The following is a 25,199-nucleotide window of genomic DNA, read 5'->3' as shown; positions in this document are numbered from 1 at the left end:
AAATTTCAAAGTTAAAGCGTTTTGAAGGGAAAAATCTTAGAAGTGCCTGCTTGTACCTAATAAGGCATTATGTACTTAATAACTCAGAGAAGGAAAACTCTGACTCCAAAAAACCTCCGCTGCCTTGCGGCATACCTCTTCAGGGGAAAGGCTAAGGGAGTAAACCCCGACAGAAAATCCGGAGCCGGAGTCCCTAAGGCGGTTTGACGTTGCAGTCAACACCGGCAACTCCTGCGGCGCACCTGAAGCCAAGCTGTATTGACTCCGTCTTTCCCTTGGATCCTTCAGCTGCGAAGAGAGGGGGGGTCTGCTGCATGGGCAACAGCAGACCCTCCATATCACCCTGCCCAGGCTCTGTAGCTTCAGCTCCACTGGAGAGGACACTCCAGCGTCATCGCAAGATGTTGATTCAACACGGGAGGAGACGGATACCGTGTCACTCCCAAGTCGGACTGCACAACCATTCTCGGCGGTGCAGATAGACTCTTAAGAAGCTACACCATCGTCTCTCGAGACGGACGGCTGCCGACGACTTAATAACTATTTGTTAATAAGTATCTGTTGATTTAATGACTAAGTGGGCTTTGTGACAACAGAAATAGTATACTTTATCAACTGTTCTTGTTTAGAGCCAAATTTATTCTTTTTTAGGTACTGAGACAACATATTTTTTAAAAATCACAGATTTGGGACATGTAAGCTGAATGTGAGTTCTAGTTCTTGTCGTATTAGACTTGACTACAATTTTCCTTAACTACAGGAAAACTATTCAACTGTGCCTCTGTTTGCTAAGTAAGCCCTAAGAACACAAAATATTTCAATTTTTTCCCAACTGCATTCAAGATAAAAGGGAGAATATTATAAAATTGAATTGATAACATTTTCAAGAATTCCATTGCTAAGCCTTAATAAGAAGTCCCCCAATTCCCCCTTTTTTATAACCTCGATTATGATTTTCATTCTAGTCTTAAATCTTTCTTATTGCAATTGCTCTGGCTAGATAAAAATACGTATTTTTTCTCTGATTTTGTTCATGTTTGGGGCATTTCTTTAAAAAGGAAAGAGTTAGTTTTGAAGCACCTCCAAAAGAGAAGGATGGGACAAAAAATATTTCCTATGTTCTCTGCTCAGACTTGTGTTCCCCCTTTCACCTCCCAACAGAAAACAAATTAAAATTCAACCTGAATACAGGACCTGAGTAAAACTGCTTCAAAGGCTTCTACTCCTGTGTTGGGAGAAGGACGGTTTACTGGCACCTCCAATGCAAGGTACTCACTCAGCAATTGCTTCCTTGTGAACAATGACCTACTGCTTCAACTCAGTAGGTGATGATTAGGGCTTCTTGTAGTATTTGTTAAAAGGGATTTAACAAGTCTTATTCTACTTCAATCTGCTTCCCAGAATTCCCCGACTCCGCTGAAGATAAATGAAGGTGTACACTATTGTAAACCCCCCAGAGTCAGGTCAGGAACCACTGAGTAGAGTAAATTAACATAAAATACTAAACTGCCTTTCTGCCTATTTCTGTAGTAAGGCTTGTCCTTCCAGAATGAATTTTCCTGATAGAAATGGCCCCCTTTTTAAAAAAGCATGGTGACATTTAGAGCTTCTTTCTCTAAACCACAGTCTTAGAAATACTCTCTTCCCTTTGACCTGGTTTTGCTTTTTCCCCCCTTTACCACTGCACATTTCTGAGGAGTCAGGGGGCAGGGCGGAGGGATGGGGTGGACCTGAGGTGGAGGTGATGGAGATGGGGGGAAATTCATTCTTAGTTAGAAAGACAGCAATGAGGCCGCTCAATTACATATGATCTTTATAAAGTCATTTTATGACTTTAACTTATTTCTAATGGGTTAGAGAGGAAAACAAAATGGCACTTAGAAGAGAAATAAAATATTAATTTAAAAAGTATCTGAGACAGAGGTCATTTCACCAGAACTTATTGGTAATGTCTTCACAGGGAAAAAAAAAAAAAAAAGAAAGGAAAAATAACAAGAGAACTTAACCACCCCCAGTCTCCTCTGGAAAATGTCCTGGAGCAGAACACACTTAGATCAATTTCTTATTCCATCTGCAGTTATCTAGAGAGCATTATGTAACAAAAATAGCCTGGGAGTAGCTTTGGCCAGATTTGTTTAAAATTATCCAATTTCAGAATGAGAGAACTATTTGATTGAAAATATATTATGATTTTTAAAACTGCTTTATTAGTTAACATTGTTAGAAAAGGCTTATATTAAAATGCATACAACTCATAAGTTTAACAAAAAACTCAATTTCTTGAGATATTAAAAATTATCTTCAAGTGAAAATTGTACCCTCAGATTCATATTCTAACTAGAAGGCAAAACTTTTCTGGGTACAGAATATAAGAACAGTGTACTGAGAACGTTCCAATCGATACTACTAGGTGCCAAAAGTACTCAAGGTATTCACTGTTGGTATGTTCTGTGACCATACACGAAAATTACACTAAATTACTTTCATGTTTACTGTTTTGGCACAATAATATTAAATTGTTATATATCAAAACGGTTAACCAAGTCTAACTCAAAATTTAAGTTAAAGACTCCCTTCAGGAATCGCCTATCAGTTAAACACATAAAATTTCAATATGGTCAGTTATACTGGAAACCTTAACATTCTTCATTTGCAATCTAAAGAGCCACACCTACTCAGGCAACGCCCCCCCACCCCCTGCAAAACCAACCAACAGACCTGGTGCCCCCATTATCCTGGATAACTTTGAAATTGACTGAATTATCTGGCTGTGAAAGCTAGTTTAAGTTTACATCTTTCCACAAATAGAGTACTATAACCTATACCCTATACACCTATTTAATGTACAGTAAGAACACTTCTCATTTTTATATCTGCCAAATTAAGAAAAAAAGTTTTCAGTGAAAGTCTTAGTATAGCTATTACTTTTTTTCTTTTAGAGTTGTTCTGACCTATTTCGAAGTAGACAATAGGAAATGAGATACCTATTATATAATCATATAACTGGAAAAACCATGATAAAATTACCAATTTCAGTTGACCTCAAAACTGGGCTGCAAAAGATAATAATTGTAAAGCAAAAGTTTTATATAATTTAACATACTGACCTCACTTAAGTATCAGAATAATAAATGATGTCTCCACTCCCTGCACAAATTATTAGAGAGGTTTGTCTTCAACTGCTAAAATTACACTTAGTGAATCTGTTTCATTAAATTAGTGCTTGATGCTGTTGTTAATCTTTGCCCCATTAAGTTATGAAAGCAATGCATTTAATAGCTGCACAAACATCACAATCTCAGCTGTACATGTACATGAACACTAATCAAGATCACTCAGCAGGTCAGCAGATTACGATCGGAGTCAGTATCCGTCTCCTGGGCTGAAATTTCTCCCAGGTCACCTACAGACCAGTTACATGTGATCTCAACACTGTCCCATACCATGAGTAAATATATATACATTATGTCTACTTTACCTAAATTAAATAGACACAAATGATAGCTCTACCATATTTAATGATTCATTCTTAATTCTCTTCTAATAAAAGTATTAAATACTACTACAGGGAATGACTATAAATATACAAACAAAAGAACAACATTCTGTGTCACTACACATTGTTTTTATTTTCTGCACAAGGTGCCCATTTTGGTTCATTTTAAATACACAGAATAATTGAAAGAACTATTAAAAATAATTTGTTTTGTTATATTTATTTTTTAAAATTTCAGATAATAAAGAAATAATTTTCAACTAAAAACAAGCCATGGGACTTTTGTTTTCATTGTCACTAGTTCAATTATAGTTACCCAATAACTCCTTTTACTTTTTTCCAGGACATGATGGATACTGTTTGTTGGTTTTTCTGTGATAAGAAAACACTTTCGTACATTATCTCAATATTTCCTAATTTCTAAACTCAAATATATAATTTTTCAGTAAGTTAGTAAGATATCAATCCCTTTTCCTGTTTCCTATCAAATCACCCTAAATGTTGTAATCTATTAAAAATGATTTACAAAGCTACAACAGTTTAATAGCAGAAGAAATATGTAATTTCTTTTTAAGGATGATTGGCATTTGATGCAAGATTAATAACTCAACCAACAACATTCCAGATATCCTATCTTTTATATCATATACATCACATTAAGTTCTAAAATAAATTAACGACATATTTTTACCTTCTTTTTACTGGTTTGTTTCTTCTATATTCTGTAAAATACTATGGCATATCAAAATCCACTAACAGCTTTATTTTATATTGTTCTATACACCTTCCTAATTTGTCCCACATTCTTTTTCTTATAAAATGTCAATAAAAAAATTAAGCATACGTATACAAAGATCATAGCTAATGCCAGATGTTGAGAGAGTCTCTTGTGATGAAAGATTCCACACCAGGTGGTTGAGCCAGCCTAATGAAGCAACACAAGCTCATGAGGGACACAAAGGGTGGACTTGGAGGGACCTGCTCTCATTTAGTTATTTATGAAAGTATAGAAAAGGGTTTGAAATCAAGGTAAAAATGAAATTAAATCCAAGGCTTCCCACTTATAGAACAGAATATTTTTTTGTTAAAGGCTTTAATATTTGTCTTTAAGATTAAGGCTGAAGAAAAAATCTTTTATGTATACTTTGTGAAATGATATTAAATATATTTCCTACTCCTCTACCAAGTGGTAAACATGAAAATAAGCAATTTTTCTTTAAGTGGATTAAAATACAAACGTAATTTCTTAGAACTTAATGTGTTCTTATATCAAAGGATTTAAAAATGTGAGTTCAGGTTAGTAAATGGACCGGCCATAAAGCATGACCTTAGGCAATAACTAATGAACCTGAGAGCATTTTAATATATTTTCTTATCACCAAGTGAAGCACTTTAAGTTATTACAGCTAGGCTGCATGACCTCATACAATTGAATCATGCCAGAGCCAAATAGGCTAATGTCTCTGATAGCAATTAGATAAAGGCAGGATGTTAACTTTTACTTTAAGAAGTGTTAAACAAAGAGACTCAACTCCTGGCTTAACTTAGTTAGAAATAAGCTACTCATTTAACAGTAAAGGTTAATGTGGGAATGGCCTCTTTCACCTGTCAAAACGGAAATAAATTTTATTTAAAAAATTATCAGGGAATTTTATTTCTATAACAGTCACGTTGCCAGAGCTTCTGAAGTTTCTATTAACAGCTTGATACACTCTAATATCTAAACGCCTTTTTAATGTCTCAAATTTTCAATATGTACAGCACTGGTTGAGAAAAATCCTCTTGTCAGTCATCATTACAGAGAATAGCTTATCTGAGCTGAACATGGCAGGTCACAACAGAGACATTAAATGATAAAACTGTACAATAAAATAATGTGATACAGGTACTAATACCGTATTTCATCAAATCTAAGATGCCATAGGTTGCAACACACAATTCTTTTATACATCAGTAAGAAAGAAAAAGCTGTCAACTATGGCACAATGCTTTCTTATCACTTAGAATTTTTTTTTAACTTATTAGAAGAGCTCTTTTAGACTGAAAACAGATTATTAAAAATTATGTATTACTCTTACACATAAGACAAAGGAAAACAAATTGCCTAGGGTATTTCTAACACTTTTTCACATTCAAAATCTTATTTTTTGGAATCTTTCAGCTTGAGCTTGTTGGTGTCTATGTTTTTGTTCACTATAATATTCTCTTGGCCATCAAGACTATTCGTGAGCCAGCCTTTCTTAAAAGGGTGCTCTCCACTAACACCTCTGGAGTTTTCTGCCAAATTTCTGATACCCATTCTTCAAGTTTTGATTGTAAATTTAAAAAATCAAAGCCTGATTTAAAAAATTTTGGCACTTATAAAATCATACCATTGAATAAATAATCAGTGACTGGTTAAAAATGAAATACGATGAAATATGAATACACGACTACATATTCATTCTTGTGGTAAATCATGACTGTAACTGATTAGTTCAATCGCTTAGAGCTGAGTTTCCAACTCCTTGCCTGTGCATCAGTCCTGGCTAAAAATCAAAATCAGTGGAGAAACTTGAAGAAAATATATAGGTTCCTGGGTCGACTCCCTCAAAATTCTGAAAAATATAAGGTGTTTGGAACGTAAATATTTTAAAAACCACCCTCAGGTGATTCTGATGTATGCCAGGTTTGGGAAGCACTATATAGTTTAGACCATGTTTCTGTGGAAGTCAGGATCAAGGTCCAATTGCCGTGCCGGCTAGTTAGCTGTAACATTGTAAAAAGAGCTCTGAATATAAAATTAGAACATAAATTTTCAAGTTCCAGCTCTACTACTTATTAGTTGGATGACCTTGAGTAAGTCACTTAAAATGTCGAATTTCCTTATTTACAAAATGAGGATATGTAATTCATAGGGCGGGTTGTCATGGGGCTGAAATTAGGTAACCTATGTTTAGGTACTAGCACTGGTAAAAACTTAAAAAATGTTTTTTCACCTCCCCCAACCACCTACATGTTTACTCCAGGCTTGTTCATACTGACAGATTTGAAAAATGTAAGCAATTTCCTCGAGGCATTCCCCAATTCTCTCAGCTGCAAGTAATCTCCCCCTTCTCACAGGCAGTCTACCTGCATTTCCTTACTGGAGCTTATTTCTGCTCTGCTAATACTTATTTATGCACATTATATATACGCCCCCCCCCCCCCAAAAAAAAAGGTTGAAAAGTTTTTAGAGCAAGAACTTTGACTAATTTATCTTCACAGCCTCACATTTAGCACGGTGCCTGGAACAGACACGAGGTTTGCTAACGGAAGGATGTGAATGAAAGAGCAAGGCAGAGATCCAGTTTCCATATTGACCTCTCCCTTTAAAACACCATTTACTGTAAGAGGTCACTTGCTGCTCAGTCAACACTGAAGTCAGGTAAGGGATGTCACAATGTGACTTATCAATTAGTCATTAGATCAGCTAACGTTCACTTAAAGGCTGGTAGAAGGAAGGACAATTAAAGAGTAATATACAGTATTTGCATTTTCTTCGTCTGAAAATATCTGTAAGATTTCTAGGGAAGGGATGGAAATGTGGTATAGTACTGCTTAATATATGAGGAAACAGTATGGCTGCTATACAGTAAAGTAAGCATATTTGATGAAATAAAACTTAATTTCTTTTTGATGCTTGTAAACAAACCTTATAGATTATGTAAGTTTTTTAAGTACTCAACGAGAATTTTACGTACATGTGGACTACACATCAAACCAGGCAGAAAACTTTTTACTTAAAGTTAGAATTGTCTCTGTAATTAAACAAAGTAAACTGTAGTTAGCATACAATATTACATTAGTTTCAGGTGTGCAATACAGTGGTTTGACATTTATTGTTTTGTTTTTTTTTTTAATTGTTTCAGGGAAAACATCTTTGAATTAAAACTTCACATCAGTGAAAATCATGCCCATCTAATCCAGCCTGTACTGGAAAATCATAAGCTCATGTGAATCTACCATATGACTAAAAATAACTCACACATCTTTCTAAACATAACTGTGTGGTGGTAGAGTCACCAGTTGCAAAACGTAGCCAGACAGTTACTGTCAGATGTGAGAAAAAAAAAAAAACCACAGAACTTCAGAGCTCACACTGATGAAGGGGAAAAAGGATCCTGAATGGAAAGTGCAATCTAATTCTAGCCACATGGGTTTTAATTCACAGGAAAAGACTTGATTAGAGGCAGAACTCTGGTGTTATACATTGCTTGGGTGCTTAGTGAGAGAACAGATGCTATTAATGATCTAAATATATTCATATTATATCCTTTGTGGAGAATTTAAAAAGATATATTAGAATCAGAATAAGCTGGCTTAACATATGTAATAAAATATTTGCTTTTAGCACCATTGATTCAAATGGGATTTAAATGTTTATCTTTTTTAGAAATAAAAACATTTGAATATTTAAAAAATGGAATTATTTCAGTTATTTGCCTAAAGTACAACCTACAGCTATCTTCGGGTAATAACTGATGGCACAACTAAGTGGGCTTTTTCGTAAACAAGATACATGAAGTGGCCTACAATCTTCATCTCTAAGTTACCAGCGAAAAACAATGAGAATATTTCTGAATCATATTGATAAAGGTACAATAACATGGATTGCTAATGAATAAATATTGAGGAATCATACAGAAGAATAATGGAAGTAGTTGAAAAATGGGCTCTGTAGATTTAGGACCTGGTTTAATTTGTTCAACATTCTGGTAAAATATTTAGCTTTCAAATATAGATTAAGAAAAACCACCACACAGAGAATTATATCTTCTATTTTATATTCTAGCAAATATGTTTGTTTGTTATAACTGGAAAAAACTAGAACACTCCCATTTTATATAAGGATTATAGTAAATATCCAACCAAGCTATTGATGAGCTTTCTTACCATTCTTAGATCTAAAGGTTATTTATCTATATTCCTAGACAACTGGTAATTAGTAACTTCTGTGAAATAATATTATTTCCAAATATTATTAAAGCATTTTATAAATTATGTGGAAGCATTAAGTATTTGATTAAAAATCTTCTACCTTTGGAAAGCACAAAAATATACTGCTGCCAGAGAACTAGCTGAAGAGATTAGAATGTATATAATTTTAAAGCTAGTATGCACAGCTTAATCATGATTTTCTTATGTGACAGGTTATTTATTTTTACATTTTACAGACCAGCAAATCTTCATAGTGGTATATGTGGATTTCACTCTGTTTTGAACATCTTTTTATACCAATGGTTTATTTTCATTTTAAAATGATAGTGAAATTCCCTTAATAACCAATAACATCTTTCTTATTTGTACTCACTCATTCTTTCTGCCCACGTGGGCCTCACTTCTAAGCTCATTCAAAATGATGTTTTCCAAGCCGGTGCCACATGACTTGTTCATATAAATGTAGCAAATTAAACTGTCTCCACATATATCCTATCACATTTGTAGCCCTGATTTCTCTCTTTAACACGTGGCCAAGACACCGTATTATCTGCCTGCAGAGGTTGACCTCAGGATATTAGATTCTGCCACATAGCTCTCTTGTACTAAACCGAGGGGAAACACTTAATCACCCCTGCCTTTTCAGGAAAAAATCAACTTTAAATTTGCCATGATGAAAAATCAATAAACCAGTAATTGCTTGGCTTATCATTGCGTGGAGGAACAAATTGGGAAGCGAAGCTTAGCGTCCACACAGATTTCAGCGAGACACATGGAGTTTCAGGATCACTAAGCTAGAAAAGGAAAAGGTCTCAGAGTGATAATTAAATCTACTCATGCTGATTTTCTGCCAAATTTATTTCCCAAGAGTATATAAAAATGTTTCACTGCTTACTAGTCAGGCATAACTAATCAAATCAACGTTACACAAACACATACAAGAAACAAGAAATGCAAATTCAAGACTGTAGGCATCAGAATAATATATTCTTGAGTGAATATTAATGTAAAGTTATTTTTAAAATAAAAATACTTACTTAAATCTGTCTTACAATCTAGTTTATTTCTTTGCTGTGTAAATGCCCCATAAATTTTTTTATATCATCAGCCAATACAATATTTTAATTACTTCATAATCTTTTCAGTTCAGAATTGTAGAAGTTTTCAATTAAGGAGCAATATTTAAAATTAAATCTCAAACTATAAAACATTAAATCTTTTTAATTCCCAGAATGATCTTTCTAGCTAATTTTACTTGAGTTCTCTATGCTTTGCTGATGCAAACAGATGCTATCACATCTAAATTAGTTAATTATTTCCATATATTTTTACCACATTGAATGTGAACTACTAGACCTGTTATCAAAGTTAGGCTTTACAAATCAACACAGATCTATTGTCTAAAATAAAATGAGAAATATACATCACCGTCTTTTCTACAAGGAAAACACATACCAACTGACAATATTACTATAAATGTTGAGTGGTTTAAAAATTATTACTACTAATGGACCTAATTTAATGCAGCAAATTAGTATAGTTCTAATGGAAGAGAAAATGTAATCACACTCAGACATTCACATTAAAAGGAGGAAAGAAGATGAAGCTTTTTCTTTTTCTTTTGTTAAAAAATGATTTTATGTGTGTCCTTCAACTGGCTACTGGGACCATGATAATTAAAACATTTAAAACAGCACAAGCCCCCCAGTCTCTAATCTGAAGCTCAGGTCAGCTGTCTGTAGATTCTAATTTGTCCTCCATTTGTATTCATGACAAGAAAATACTGAATATTTAACAGCAAACCAGCAGGAGGGGGTACCATGGGCTTATAGGTTAAGTAATTTGATTTCTGTGCAGATTACATGTAACATCCAACATCTAATCTCACACCTGATTTGGCAATACAATTACAATAAAAAGTGTAGGGAAACTATAACTGTAAAGTAGAGAACAAGAACTTTATTCCAATGGGCTGAGAAACAATTTTATTTAAAGTATTACATCTGTTTACTCCATTTCTAAGGTCTAACTTTTCAATAATAAAGGTGAAAATGCCTTTACAAAGCATGATAATTCATGAGAAAGGTGTAATTTCTATCATTTCTAATGGATATTGTGGGTTCTGTCCATTTTAGCTCATTAAAATGCAGTGAAATTTGCTAACAAAATATAGGGATGTGAAGGGAAGGGACTTCCTGCCTTTAGGCAAGACTATGTGAAACAGAAGCTTTGTTTTGATCTAAGATAACTTCCATTTGTTGAAAAATCCAAGAGTTGTTTTAGAAGAACTGACTGCTTCTTAATGTTAGATAAGAGAATAATTAAATAGAAAACTAGAAGTTGAAAAACTCAAATTCTTCACAATAACATCATAGTTTTGACTGTAAAGTTTACATTAAAATTGAATTAAAAATATTTTCTTGATTAAGATTTATGTTACACAGGTAAAATTATTAGGCTTATTATATGAAAATATGAAGAAATGCAAATACATTTTGAATTTATGGTTTTCAATCTTTTGTTTTATTTTTTTGTATAGATCCTCAGCACCTATTTCAGCCCACTGAGTAGACACTTTCTCTTCATAAATGTAAAGTTTATCACACTAATTTGTAATTTAGTATTAAAAAAAATTTCTTTCAATAAAACTGAGGACAAAAAGACAAACACATTCAGACAATAAATAGGAGATATAACACATAGTTTTTATTCAGTTGACTTTCTAAACTGATAAGATCCAATGTCACATTTTTAAAATGAACTCTTTACTCTCTGAGTTTTTAGAATTCTTTACGGACTCATCATTTTAATTATTACACTAATTGCCCTGTCCTGGGTACTGGGTATACCCAAAGTCAACATACAAGGACAATCTCTGCTCTCTTGCAACTCACATTCTAGGGTGTACTTTATTATTATTATTATTATTATTATTATTATTATTATCACTATTATTATTATTAAAAAGCTGGGGAGTTGATACAATTATAAAATGGAAAAGTATAAAAAGAAAAACAGGACCCTGTTCATCTTTTCAAGAAGTTTTCAACATTTGTTTGTATACAGATTCACATTCAAAGTAATTTCAATTAGTTTTTCATTACTTTTGCTTGATTCCTGACTTTCTTTACTTTGTGACATAGGAGTTCTGTGGGCTGCTTTGCTCTACCTCTCTTAATGATTGGCAACTTCATAGTAGCTGATGTGGTTAAGGGAAGAAAACCACAAAAAAACAAAACTACAATGCTATTGACAATCTGAATTCCAAACTCACAGGCTTCTCCAATTATGAGACTTAGTTTCTGTGTATTTGTGTAAACAATCTAACCATTTGTGATGCCAGTTCTCGAAGTGTAGGATGGGAGAGGAGGGCTAGCAAATCATGAATTTATTATTCAATGACCAAGTTTCAGCACATGCCTATGAATCATCTCCTCGTGGCTAGCTATGTGAACAAAGCAATACGGAGTGAACTGCATGCACAGTACAGAATCACCAGTTCTAGCCTGATGGTACCAGAGGTGGTGGGAACCATAAGATAGTCTCACCTGACACCTAACATTACTTAGATATATGTTTAACAAAGAGTAACCTTTGATGATCAAGGAAATTGTGGAAATTTTCTCTAAGGCTGAGTCAGAGGACAGTAAGAATGATACTGCTTCCTAGTAGCCCACAAACCAGCCTACAAGAAAAAAGTTCAAATGAGTAAGGTGGCTTTGTAAGGGCTCAGAACTGCCTTTCTTTCTAAATTTTTTTATGTGCAAATATTATTTTTGTTGAATTAGATTCAAATTAGCAGTTTCAAGGGCCTCTAATTTCATTTCCTCCGAGATTTCACAGCGCTCCTATCTAAATATAGCTGTAATGATATGCTCTGGATTATGCAGATTGCAACACCCCTGGACAGTCACTTCATGATATGAAAACTATGTTTAAAAGCAAATGATACGGCTCTATAATCAGTCACAGACTTTAAATATCATCTAAGAACGTTTTAAAAAGTGCACAAAAATTTTATTTTGCAGTCAAAGTGGAATTAAAGTGGTATTCTTCCAAAAGAAAAACAAAGAACCAATTCACATGCATTTACAGTTTTTGTGATAGTCACATTTCAAGGTAAAATAGTTTAAAGACTAATTCATGTAAAATGTACACACTTAATATGGTTTCAGTAAACTGCAGTTATGCCCAAATGTCAGTTACTGAAAAGCAGGCTATCATGTTTATAATTTGCCTAATTTCCATCCAAGAGTCTGTAACATAAAAATTAGGGGGGAAAAACCCAATTTTCTCATTCAGAGGATTTTCAAATCTAAAGCATACATTTTTTCTCCCAATACCTCCATAGGTATTTCGGTAATAAAAGGAAAGCCTTTTACCTTTTTGACTTGTAAATACATTAAATTCTAGGTTAAGTAAATGACTTGGCTAATTAAGGGCTAAATTAATCTAGAGAGAATAAAACACTTTTAAAATGTACAACTGGTTGACCTCAACTTTAGGGCTTTTTATTTTTTTTAAATAAATTTTTAAAAATTTATTTATGATATAGCTCTACCTTTCCAAAGTAATCAATTCCAAAGCTTCTAAAATAACACAGATTTCTTTAAATTATAGTTTTAATTTTACTTCATCCAGGTACACTAACAGATGAACAACTTTAATTTTTAGAGGAAAAAAAATCTCATTTCCTATTTATATGATTTCTTATCTTTGCTTCCCACGTAGTTCTGTAGGCTAGGGGAATTTTTCACAGTTCCAAAGGTGAACAGTGAGCAAATACATGTGAAAGATGGAACCCGAAGCTGCTAAATAGTTACCCTTGACTTGTGCTAAGAAAAACACTAAAAGCTTGAAAGCAGAGCTGTAATTTTTAAAATGAGGAGAAAATGAAGGGTAATAGAAATTTCTAGAATAGCATTTGAGACCTATTGGCTCAAGTATCTGTTAATAATAAGGCCAATGTTAAGGGTGGGATGGATCGGTTAGATAAGTCATTTACAGCAATATCACCAACCTCACTTCCCTAACAAGTCTGTGTGGTTTATCAGACAAGGTATCACAGGTAAAAGGCTTATTAGTTCAGTGGAGAGACACCATTAATGAGAAAATATTATCAGCAAATGTGAGGAATGCCTGTCTTTAGTAAGGTACTTTGCAAGCTTGAGATTACAAATAAGTATGAATCACATGGTTTCTGTATGTAAGGTTCTATAATTCTGTTGAGGAAATAGATTTAAAATAATGTGACTTATTATAAAAAACAAACCAGTACACATAAGTGTTTTCCTTCAAATATCACTTATGCAAATAATATGGGCATTGCTTTAATATTTTGATTCTTATAGCCTACCACACAACCATAATAGGATTTTCAGGGCTTAGGGAACAATATTTTGAATAATCTAAATGTTGTCAAACACTCAATCCTTGGAGGCTGGATTATATTTCTGTCAGTATTGTTAGACATTTGGAGTCATATCTGGTAAACAAAGTGGGATATCAAGCTTGGTTAAACTGTTTTTACTAAGGCAAAAACAGAATCAAAATTGGGTATCAGGTCACAAGGTTTAGTCCACTGCATGAGGCTTGTCTGAAAAAAGTTCAGCCATGTTAATATAAGAATGGTTTGCATAACATAGATGTACCCTGGCAGCCAAGGAGAATGGACTGGAATGCATATGCGTGAACAATGATGACTTCACTGTACCAGTCAGTGGTAACAGTAAATGCCACTGAGTGAGCATGTGCATTGTGTGGCCAATGCATTCAAAATGACTGAGCGAATAGAGCAACAAATCTACACCAAATTTTGTGTTAAGCTTAAACATTCCTCTGCAGAAACTATTCAGACGATTCAGAAAGCTTTGGGGGATGACGCAATGAGTGCAGTGCAAATAAAAGTGTGGTACAAATGCTTCAAAGGTGTTTGACAATCTGTTGAAAGTGATCCACGTTCTGCAACAAGCAGAACACCTGAGAATGTTGAAAATGTACAGGCTGCAGTCAACAAAGATATGTGAATGACAGAACTATCATAGAATCTGATGGAAATTCCAAAAACAACTGTGTCTGAGACTTTGACGTAGGATCTTGGCATGAATGTGTCGTGGCAAAATCTGTTATGTGGCTTTGCTCCCAGAGCAGAGGGAACATTGTGCTGCAGTTGCTAATGACTTGATTCAAACAGCTACCAGTGAACCAGATTTCCTCAAGAAGGTCATAACCGGAGATGAATCGTGGATCTATGGCTGTGATTCAGAAACGAAGACCTAGTTGCCCCAATGAAAGTGGCCTGGTTCTCTATGCCCGAAGAAAGCACGGCAAAGTCACAGCAAGATCAAGACCATATAACTGTGTTTTTGATTGGAAAGGCGTTGTCCATATGAGTATGCTCCTCCAGGCCAAACAATTAATAAGGAGCACTACCTCAGTGTTCTTTGTTGGCTGAGATATGTAATACAATGAAAACGGCCACAGCTGTGAGCAACTGGTAATTTGCAGCTTCATCACAACAACATGCCTGTTCATGCATCATGTCTTGTATAGAGTTTTCTGGCAAAACATCAAATCACTCAGGTGACTCAGCCCCCTACAACCCTGATTTGGTGCCGAGACTCTACCTTCTCCCAAAACTAAAATCACCTTTGAAAGGGAACAGATTCCAGACTGTCCATGAGATTCAGGAAAATATGATGATGAAACTGATGGAGATCCCAACAAAGATTTTTGCAGAGTGTTTTGAACAGTGGAAGAGACAATGGGAGAACTGTGTGAGGTCCCAAGGTGCCTACTTTGAAGGGGACTGAGGTGTCATTGTTCTATGTACAATGTTTCTTGTAACTTGTATCTTCTTCAATAAATGTCTCAATTTTTTAAATTACATGGCTGGATACATTGCAGACAGACCTTCTATATTTTGAAAACTGATTTCATGGAAGGAGACAACCACCACTTGAATGCATTACAGTATTCCCTCGCTTATTGCGGATATTACGTTCTAGACCCCCCCGCCCCACCGCAAACTAGGAACCTTACATTTATTCTACACTCTTAAACCTAAGTAACTTTAACAACATATGTATACAGTACCACAAAATCCTGCGATATAGCGAAAAATCCGCGATAACTAATTAAATATAATATTTTTAAAAATCCTGCGGTACAGTCAGGCCATGATAAGTAAATCGTGATATAGAGAGCGACTACTGTAAAGCCAATCTCATTTGTAAAAATATAATACACCACCTCAAATTATCATTAGCTACAAAATTGAATGGTTTAGAGCAGTGGTTCAAAATGCCAATCTAAGGCATGGTGTTTGTTGGCTGATTAACTGACACCCAATGGGTCTATCCTGATTCTTTTGGTCTGAGGTAAGGCCTGTGAACCTGTATAATTACTTAAAAAGCTCTCAAGGATATTCTGATGACTGTGTCCACAAAGCAATTGCTTCTTTTATTTGTTTAATACTATTTCATTAAAACAATGGATTTATAAAAAATAACATAGTAATTCCAAAAATAAGGATACACATGAAAATTAATCCACAGTGATAAAACGCCATATGATGCTGATTATCTTCCATAAATCTGTTTTCTTTTTGTTAATATGTTTCTTCTGCTTAGTTTTTCCCTTTTATCTTTTAGTCAACAACCTTCTACATATTAAATAATGAAAACAATAGCATTGTCCATTTTCAACCTCTCTCCCTACATATACTTCTTTCAGAAAATAACTGCTGAGGACTTCATATATTAAAATTGAAAAGAATTTCTAGAGTAAAACAGACCAAATTTCTGATTCACAATCATTTCTACTAATGAGCTTTTCTTTACTTCAGAAACTTACCCAGGTTTTGTTCTTATTAGTTTAAGCTATTGCTGAAAAAAAATTGGTAGGAAGGGGTGAGGAAGTTACAAGACTGTCCTTACACCAGTAAAAAAGTAACTCTCAATAGGTAACAATGGCTCTTTACAGATATATAAAATGAACCACAAAACAAGCAGGTTGATTACTTAAAACAGGAGGGGAAGAGAAAATAGTCAAAATTGTGTTTTTATATGATGTTTAAGATGGTTTCAATTTCATTATGTCAGAAAATTTAATTTTTCTCATTTTAGCAAATTAGGCTCTTTTCTTACTCTCTGCCGTCTCTACAGAAGAAATTAGTACTGTTTTGATTTTTATAAGTTCATAGATATGGGATAAAATTTGGTAATCATGTAAAATAATTCTGACATTCTAGAGAAAATGCTAATAGTTTTTAACTTGCCAAAGTGGTTGGAGTGATAAGATGCTACATAATACAAATTTACAAATGTCAGTTGGCAAGAGATTATAACATATTAACATCTCTTATTTTGAAGAATTATCAAACAGACACACATCAAACAATTCAAATTTTAAGAATATTGACTTACAAAAGTGGGATTTACCAAGAAAAAGAGGAAACCAAGAATATGTTACTTTGAAAGGTATGTATATTCTTCATTCAAAACTCTGCTCAAATGTCATATTATAGACCTTTCCTGAAGATACAATATAAAAAACAATATCCTTTCCCCAACCTGTCACCATGTTCTGTTGTTTCCCTACCAGTTACCATCTTTCCTTATTTATTTACTTACTTATTATATAACTCTCCCCACTAGAATGTGCTCCATGTTTTGTTTTCTCCTGTAGCCCAGGACTAGAATAGTGTACTTGTTGAATAATAAAAATGATTAACAATTGTAATAAATACTGTGAAAAGCCAGCATGAGGTGCTAGAAGAAAGTATCATGGGAAGACTTGATTATTGTGGGAGAAGGGGTGGACTGGGTGGGAGGGAGCAATGGGGGAAAAATGGGACAACTGTAATTGAAAAATCAAAAAATAAAATTAAAAAAAAAAAAAAAGACTTGTTTAAATTGTGAGGTAAAGATAGAGTTCCTTTGAAGGCATAACATTGAAGCTGACATCTGACGTATTGGGATGTACTAGCCAGGCAAAGAGGCAGACCTTTCCAGCTTTCCAGATACAGAGAACTGCACAGGTGAAGAGCCTAAATGAGGAGTTCCTTTCTCCTTTTTTTTTTTTAAACAAGGGAAGAGGCCAACTGAAGCTTAGTAAACATTCCCTGTCCTTACCTCTAGCATGATTTCTGGACATTTGCTTCTATAGACATTTCATATAAATGGAACCATACAATATACAGTCTTTTGTGTCTAGCTTCTTTAACTTAGCACAATGTTTTTCAGTCTCATTCATGTTGTAACATGTAACATGTACCAGTATTTCATTTCTTTTTATTGCTGAATAGTATTCTATTAGATGGATATAGTATATCTTGTTGATGGATAGTTTTGTTTCTACTTTTTGGCTATTGTGAATAATGCCTCTGAATAGGATCTATTTTCTCTGCTGTTTTAAGATTTTCTTTTTGTGTTTGGTTTATATAACTTTCATTGTAATATGCTTAGATTCAGTTTTCTGTGTATATAGCTTGACAGGAGTTTGTAGTGTTTCATTAGTTTGTAGCTTGATGTCTTTTGAAAGTTTTGGAAAATTCTTAGACATTTCCTGTCAAATACTGCTTATCTTAAATCTTTACCTTTCATGGGACTGTAATTATACTCACTGTAAACCTTCATAATATCCCTTATGTCTCTTAAGCTCCTTTCCATATTTTCTATGCTGTTGTTTTTCAGTGCTTCATTCAAGATGCTAGTCTATCTAGCAGTCCTCTAATTTTTTCTGTTCTACTTAGCTGAAACTTAAGCCCTCATTAAGTTCCTTATTTCAGTTAATATATTTTTCATTACTTTCAATATTTTCTAATTCTCATCTAAATTGTCTTTTATTTCTGTAAACAAATTAAGCAGAGTGATGTTAAAATCCGCATCTAACAACTCCATTATTTTGATCCTCCATGCATCTATTCCTACTGACTGTTGTGTCTCTTGTTCTCTTGTTTCTCATGATTTTTCAACTTGTCTTGTTTTCTCATATGCCTGCTTATTTTTAATGGATATCATATAAAATCAACTATAAAGATAATCTGAGGCTTTAGATAATACTACATTCTTTCACAAAGAATTTATGTCTGCTCTGGTAATTGACTAGGGGTACTAGCAATCTTGAAACATCTTAAGTTAATCACAAATTGAGATTCACAGCTCGACTTCAGTCCCATTGAAGGCCTGCCTATACCTGGTTCATCTTTACTTCTAGGGAATAATCTGTTAAGAGTCCAACCCAAAGCCTGGTTGTGTTATCAGTCTTCCCTTTCTTGAATGGGAACCCTAGACTTTGTTGCCAGAGCTCCAAGCCTCTCAAAAAATCTGCCCAGATTCTCCACCCTTCAGTTACCTCTTCAAGAACAGCAGACAGATGCCACCACTGAAATCATCTTCAGGGGAAATCTGACTCCACATATTGAGTTCCACCTTCTTTCCTGGAACTGGGGCCCATACTTCCCCACTGCCTAGGGAACTTTCTGATGTCTTCAAACATCAGTCGTCGTCGGCAGCCGTCCGTCTCGAGAGACGATGGTGTAGCTTCTTAAGAGTCTATCTGCACCGCCGAGAATGGTTGTGCAGTCCAACTCGGGAGTGACACGGTATCTGTCTCCTCCCGTGTTGAATCGACATCTTGTGATGACGCTGGAGTGTCCTCTCCAGTGAAGCTGAAGCTACAATGTCAAACCACCTTAGGGACTCCGGCTCCGGATTTTCTGTCGGGGTTTACTCCCTTAGCCTTTCCCCTGAAGAGGTATGCCGCAAGGCAGCGGAGGTTTTTTGGAGTTAGAGTTTTCCTTCTCTGATGTGCCCTGACTGGAAGATCGAACCAGCGACACTTAGCTCGCAGGCCGACGCTCAATCCACTGAGCCAAACCAGCCAGGGTCTCTTCAAACATACGTTTTAATATTTTGGCCAGTCTTTCCATCTGTTCTGAGAAGGAGGGTGAGGATCAAATAAGCTAGGCCCACCAAATTATCTTCTTCCCTTAAGTGACACATGGTTTGATATTTTCCATTGTGATTCTGTTTTTTACTTATGAGTCACCAAAGAGTGCTTTTAAAATAAATAATAATAGAAGAGCAACAAGCAATATTTTATAATGTCTATAAAATGGTTTCAAATCTACCATATCACTATAAAAAAGGACTTTTTGGTTTGTTAAAAAGTTAGTTAAAATTGAATTAGTACACATGTACTGGAAGCTTCAAAATTGAGGAATAAATAATGTGTAATATAATATGACACCTAAAACTATATATGAAAGAAAGGTTAAAACCATTTAAAAATGAACTTCCTGCAGACTTGGAATCAAGGGGACTCTAAAAGACAAGTCACTGCTGAGGGAAATAAGACAGATGGCTAGGCTAAATAACTGAGTGCTGCTGAGTAATTTTTGACTAAATAAGAACTTGAGGAAAAAATATGGACTAACGCAATCCATTCAAACGAAGCAGATTAATTTACTTAAAGGAAACAGCTCTCCAACATTAAGAGCTAATGTTAAAACACTATTCAGGTATTTTCTTAAAAATTCCACATTATGAAAGGTCTATAGGACTATTAAATCCAATACACAGGAACATAAATTTCTAAAGGGATATTTTAAATCTTGGAATAGAACTACCTAATAAGACAAAGAAGGTGAGCGGAGTAAATGTTCAAATATTTAAACCTAACAAGGAAATAGTATTGCGATGGGTAGCCAGTTCAGGATAAGACAAAAAAGGACTATCCTTACTTCTATCTAATCTGCTTATGTCAACATGTCAAATGAATAAACAGTGATTCTCAAATGATAACTCTGCACCTGTGAACTTTACCCTACTACAGCCTCTCCACAACCTCTTAATAAAGGGTCTCTAGGAGGAATAAAGGATACTTCAGAATCCCAAACATTCATCTTCTTCTCTGGTCTCAGGTAGGGGACCTCAGTGGAAGAACAAAGGGATTAGAACAGTTCTCTCCCAAGTGTAGCTAAGACTTGGTACCAAGTTTGCTATATAAGCACTAGGAGGGCCGGGACCTCTGAGAAAGGAACCTGAGAAACTAGCTGGTTAGGACTGGCTCTCCTCTAGGCTCTGAAGGCTGGTGTGGATTTGACCAGTGAGTGTTTTATACAGACAGCCAGTCACTAGGAATAAAAACAGATAAGAGATTATGAAAAAAGCACATGGACACTTTGAAAATATGCTTCTAACTGGATACCTCACCTGTTGAGTGTCCCAGAAACCCAAGTAAGGCAACCTAATATGGGTACAGATCTGAGGGCATGAAAAATAAAGTAAAATGCTTAAGAGCTAGAGAGCAAGATCCAGAGAAGAAGGCAAAGGACAGAGGGAGACGGAATTGAATCACATTTATTTGAACACTGATTGTAAGAGTTGCAACTTGTGTAGGCTGTTTAGAGAGGGGGAGAATGAATATTGGAATCATACTGCCTGTGTCTGGGTACTGGCTTCACCACTTACTAGCTATAAAGCAAGTTATTAAGCACTCTGTGCCCTAGTTTCCTATCCTCCCTGTCCTATGGAGATAATAACTGCAATAACTCATGAACTCATGAGGATTAAGATAGTTAAAATATGTAAAGAACTTGTAACATTCCCTGGCACCTGTTTTTTTCAGTTACTAGTACTTTTACCCCCACCTTCACCAAAGGATCAACAACAACAAAGATAAAATTAAAGCTCATCTATTTCCCTCCTGTCAATCAGGTATGGCAAAAGGTTTGATGAATTTCAACTTAAACAAATGAGACTTGGACTACTTCATATTATGTTCATATTATCACTGTCCACCATTTCCATGAATAATTTTGAATTGGTTGCCTAACACTTTTGGAAACAAAAATCTTTGAAGTAGAAAATTAACAGATGAGTAGAGCTCTTTTGAATAAACACAAGGGGAGAAAGAATTAAAAAGCTACAATACTTACGCCACAAATAAGAAATTCATATTGGAAGTCAAAATGCAAAGAAAGACTATTATCCCCATAACGGGATTTAAAACATAATTAGAACCCTTAAATGCATACAATATTAAATATAAAATAAAATAAAATAAAATCAGAAAACTTAAGCAGTTATGTTAAAGCACTCAATAACACAAAAATAAATCAAAAGGATAAAAATTGAAACAATTGTTAATTTTATGTAGTGTGAACATTTTCAAACACATACAGGGAAAAAGGGCAAGTAGAAGTCAAGCATTTAGTAGGTCAAAGAATAGGAAAGAAACAGAATTGAAAGATTTAATATTATTAATTTTTCCTAAAATATAATCTAGAAACAGAAAATAGTGCTTAGTTTAAAAGAAGAAAACTATAAACCTAAATATTCAGCTGATTTTTACTTCTAAATAATGTAACCTTTACATAATAAAACTAAAATACAAAAAGTTAGAGAGTAAATGGTTCAAGAAAGAGGGCCTGCACTAACGTACTAGTGACATTCAATAAGTAGACAAACTACTGAGCTATATAAGGACCATGAAGAGCACTCTAAATGGGGGACCATTGTTTAAAAGGTAGAAGGCAAAGCAGTTACCCTGGACAAGTTTGGTGAGTAGCCTGAATTTTATCTTGGCTACAGTACTTGCAAATATAATTATGATATTGATTTAAGAACACTCAAAGGAAAGGATTGCATAAGAACATATTTGCAAGGCACAGATCTTGCTATGCTAACACAATAGCTCTTCTGAGATTGAACAGAGTGGATAAAGGGAGCTAGGCAGATAACATCTATCTACATTTTAACAATGCTTTCAATGCTCTGCTGCATATCAGCATGCTGAGAAATTAAGAGATGAACTGTATTAAGGATGTGATAGAGTAAATTACTAGTGGCTTCTAGATGGGAAATAAAAAAATTATTATTCTTTCAGATGCAGAAATATATACACATACACATACAGATGTATCTCAGGTTTCAATTGCAGCCTGATTAATTACATAAAGCAAAAAAAATGTAACTTACACATTAATCATTTTCAGAAAGGTTAATTTGATAGCATTCAAGTCCCTAGGCAGCCCATAAGAAAAAAATTTTGGAAGCAAACAACAACAAAGAATATAGCTAGTGTTTTACTTTTTCCTACAAAGTATAAGCAAAAGAAAACTACTGAATAAAATACATGTTCATCTTTTAAAATTTGTGTCATTAAGTTATTCTACCAGTAGAATTTTCCTCCAACATTTGTGGTAATAGTTTTCTTTCTTTTCTTTTTTTCTTTTTTGTTGATGCACAGAAAATTGTGAGCTCAGATAAAGACCTGATAAATCCACACTAGCAAACATTGTATTATTTTGAAATTCCTTGGTTTCTTTTTCAATGGCTGTAATTCTTCTGAGAAATGGACTAATGGGTGAGGTCTGGCCTTTAAAAAGGGTTATACTTTCAATTTGGTTACTTGGAATCAACTGCAAGGTAAGATAATTTACGTAAGCATAGGTTTAAAAGAATGAAGGATAAACTGGTCATTCATTCACCCATGCATGCATGCATGCAATAATCAAGAAACTAAGTATCTACTATGGGCTAGCCATTGTGGATACTAAATCCTATGTAATCCTAGAGTTTATATGCTAGTTAGGATGACAGACTTATAATGATGCTAATTAAAACAGCTATGATTGGAAGGATGTGCTTTTCCAACAATTCTCAGGTATTGAAATGGAAAAGGTTACTATAGATCATAGACTAAGTGCCACGTCAGTATGACTTAGTGAAAGTCTAAATGAAAGAATACTTTCAAAAGAATTACAATATAACATTCATGTATTTATAGTTACTTAAGAAATTCTTAACAAAGTATCATTTTAAAGATGTTTAGAACCAATTAAGTGAAAAAGACAGACTATTAGAAATACCAATTGTCACCATGTCAGTGAGGGGTTCTGAAGTGTTTGGACAATTTCTTTCACTAGGGCATGCATTCATATCACATACTTTTCAAAATAAAAAAAACACACAGAAATTTCAGTATCAGTAGTTTTATCAGTGCTATCCTTTCAACCGATTATGACTCCAATTAAGATTTGAATTAATGGGATTAGACTCATTACTACTGCAAGATATATTAATTGTGTCGGTTGGTAATAAGTACAACACTTCTAATTTATAGTAGCATAGTGTTTTATAAGGGCTATTATGTTATTAATTAGTTACATTGATCAGAATACCACATAACACAGGAATACTCAAATACTGTAATTTGCTTAGACTATTTTGCATCTAATATTATATTTATTTTGTACTATGGGTGACCATAAGCATAACTGAAATCAGATAGCTTGTTTCCACTCACAATACCAAAATGTACACTTCAGAAAGCCAAAAGAAGAGCCTTCTACTAAGAATTTTTGTCATTGGAATTCACTTGTTTTCTAAATTTACCTTAAAGTGAGTACTTATGGGAGTCAAATAAGGTAAGAACACTATACATGTATATCTTTACATTAGTTCACATTTAGTTTTAATCTACTTATTTGTAGGATTCTACCACTTATATCTACACAGGTTTTTTTCTTTCTCTTTTTGATTTGCTTTGGGGGCATAGCTCTCATGGGGTGCTGCTTTTAATCATTCCAACCTATCATACTCAAACATTTTAGGTTCTGATGGGTCTCAGCTCACAACTGGAAGTTGGGAATGAAAAAAAGAAAAAAGAAAAAAGTTTTCTGGCTGTCAGAGAAAGAGTTAAGTACTATGGCAACAATTTAAATTTTCAGATTTAGTATAGCACTCAAAGCCAATATTTGAAACACATTATCAAGCTTCAACTTCTTGAAAGCTCACAGAGGAAATAGTTACTCTGCTAATTAGCCAGTAAAGTGACATGCTTGCCAGTACAAGTGAATCATCAACTTAACTCACTGAGAAAGATTTGCCTGGATCTTGCTTTAAGCACTGTAATTTAGAAGAGTATTTATAAAGCCTCTGTGAAGGAAAAAACACAGAATTTTGACTCACATAAATCACAGCAAACCAAAGAGGAAATAAAAAATTTTTAGAGGAAATAAATATGCGTTAGATTTCTTTGCATAATATCTTTGGGTGGTGACTTAAATGTTATTAAAAGAAACTATTTAATCTAAAAAATGGTGACATAAATTTCCTTATTTGAATTATGACTATTTCTGACATTACACATTTTATTGTTCCCTCTTAAGAGCTTTTTTATTTCAAGTTTTCTTTTTTTGTCGAGTGAACTTTTCTTCATCACTGCTAAAACATTTCAAAACGTACAGATAAATTCAATCAATTTCTATAACTGATTTAATAGTTTTTTAACTATCAAGATAAAAGTCAGAAGGAGACAAACCAACACCAACTCTACTTTATAAGTTTGTATCTTCCTAGTTCCCCAGAACATATACTGTGATGCTTATAAACTAATGTTTATGTTAGCAAACGTTAATTAGTCTCCAAGACATTGAATACGGTGTGATATTGTGTCATAGCTGAGGTTCATGAAATAGCATGAGCGACCCCCTAATTTGATTAAATTCTATGGTTTATTCAGGAAATGAAGAGAACCATGCCAAACAGTGACCCCTCACTATAATGAATGCTTTGAAACAAAATTAACATATGCCTTTACCTTCCTCCTTTCTTCTCTTTGCTTCTTCTTCATTTCTTTCTTTGGCTTTCAATGCTTCGTCAGCTTTAGCTGAAACAAAAACAATAAAGTTTCTGAGCTTATTCTGTCTGTATCATAAGTGAAAATACTAGGG

The 25,199-nt window shown here is 34.2% G+C and overlaps 1 protein-coding gene across 1 annotated transcript in view; it reads right to left on the bottom strand.

Moving 5' to 3' along the window:
* The window catches only part of RSRC1 (arginine and serine rich coiled-coil 1), a 334,340-nt gene that overhangs the window by 31,170 nt on the left and 277,971 nt on the right, over positions 1-25,199 (bottom strand). The window contains exon 7 of the mRNA XM_090285816.1: positions 25,067-25,135. Within this exon, the coding sequence (XP_090141942.1) occupies positions 25,067-25,135 (69 nt within the window). The remainder of the gene's footprint in view (positions 1-25,066; positions 25,136-25,199) is intronic.

Source organism: Furipterus horrens, unplaced genomic scaffold, assembly GCF_987537825.1.
Source record: "Furipterus horrens unplaced genomic scaffold, mFurHor1.1.pri manual_scaffold_1, whole genome shotgun sequence".
NCBI lineage: Eukaryota > Metazoa > Chordata > Mammalia > Chiroptera > Furipteridae > Furipterus > Furipterus horrens.
This window is presented reverse-complemented; position numbering and strand designations above follow the sequence as displayed.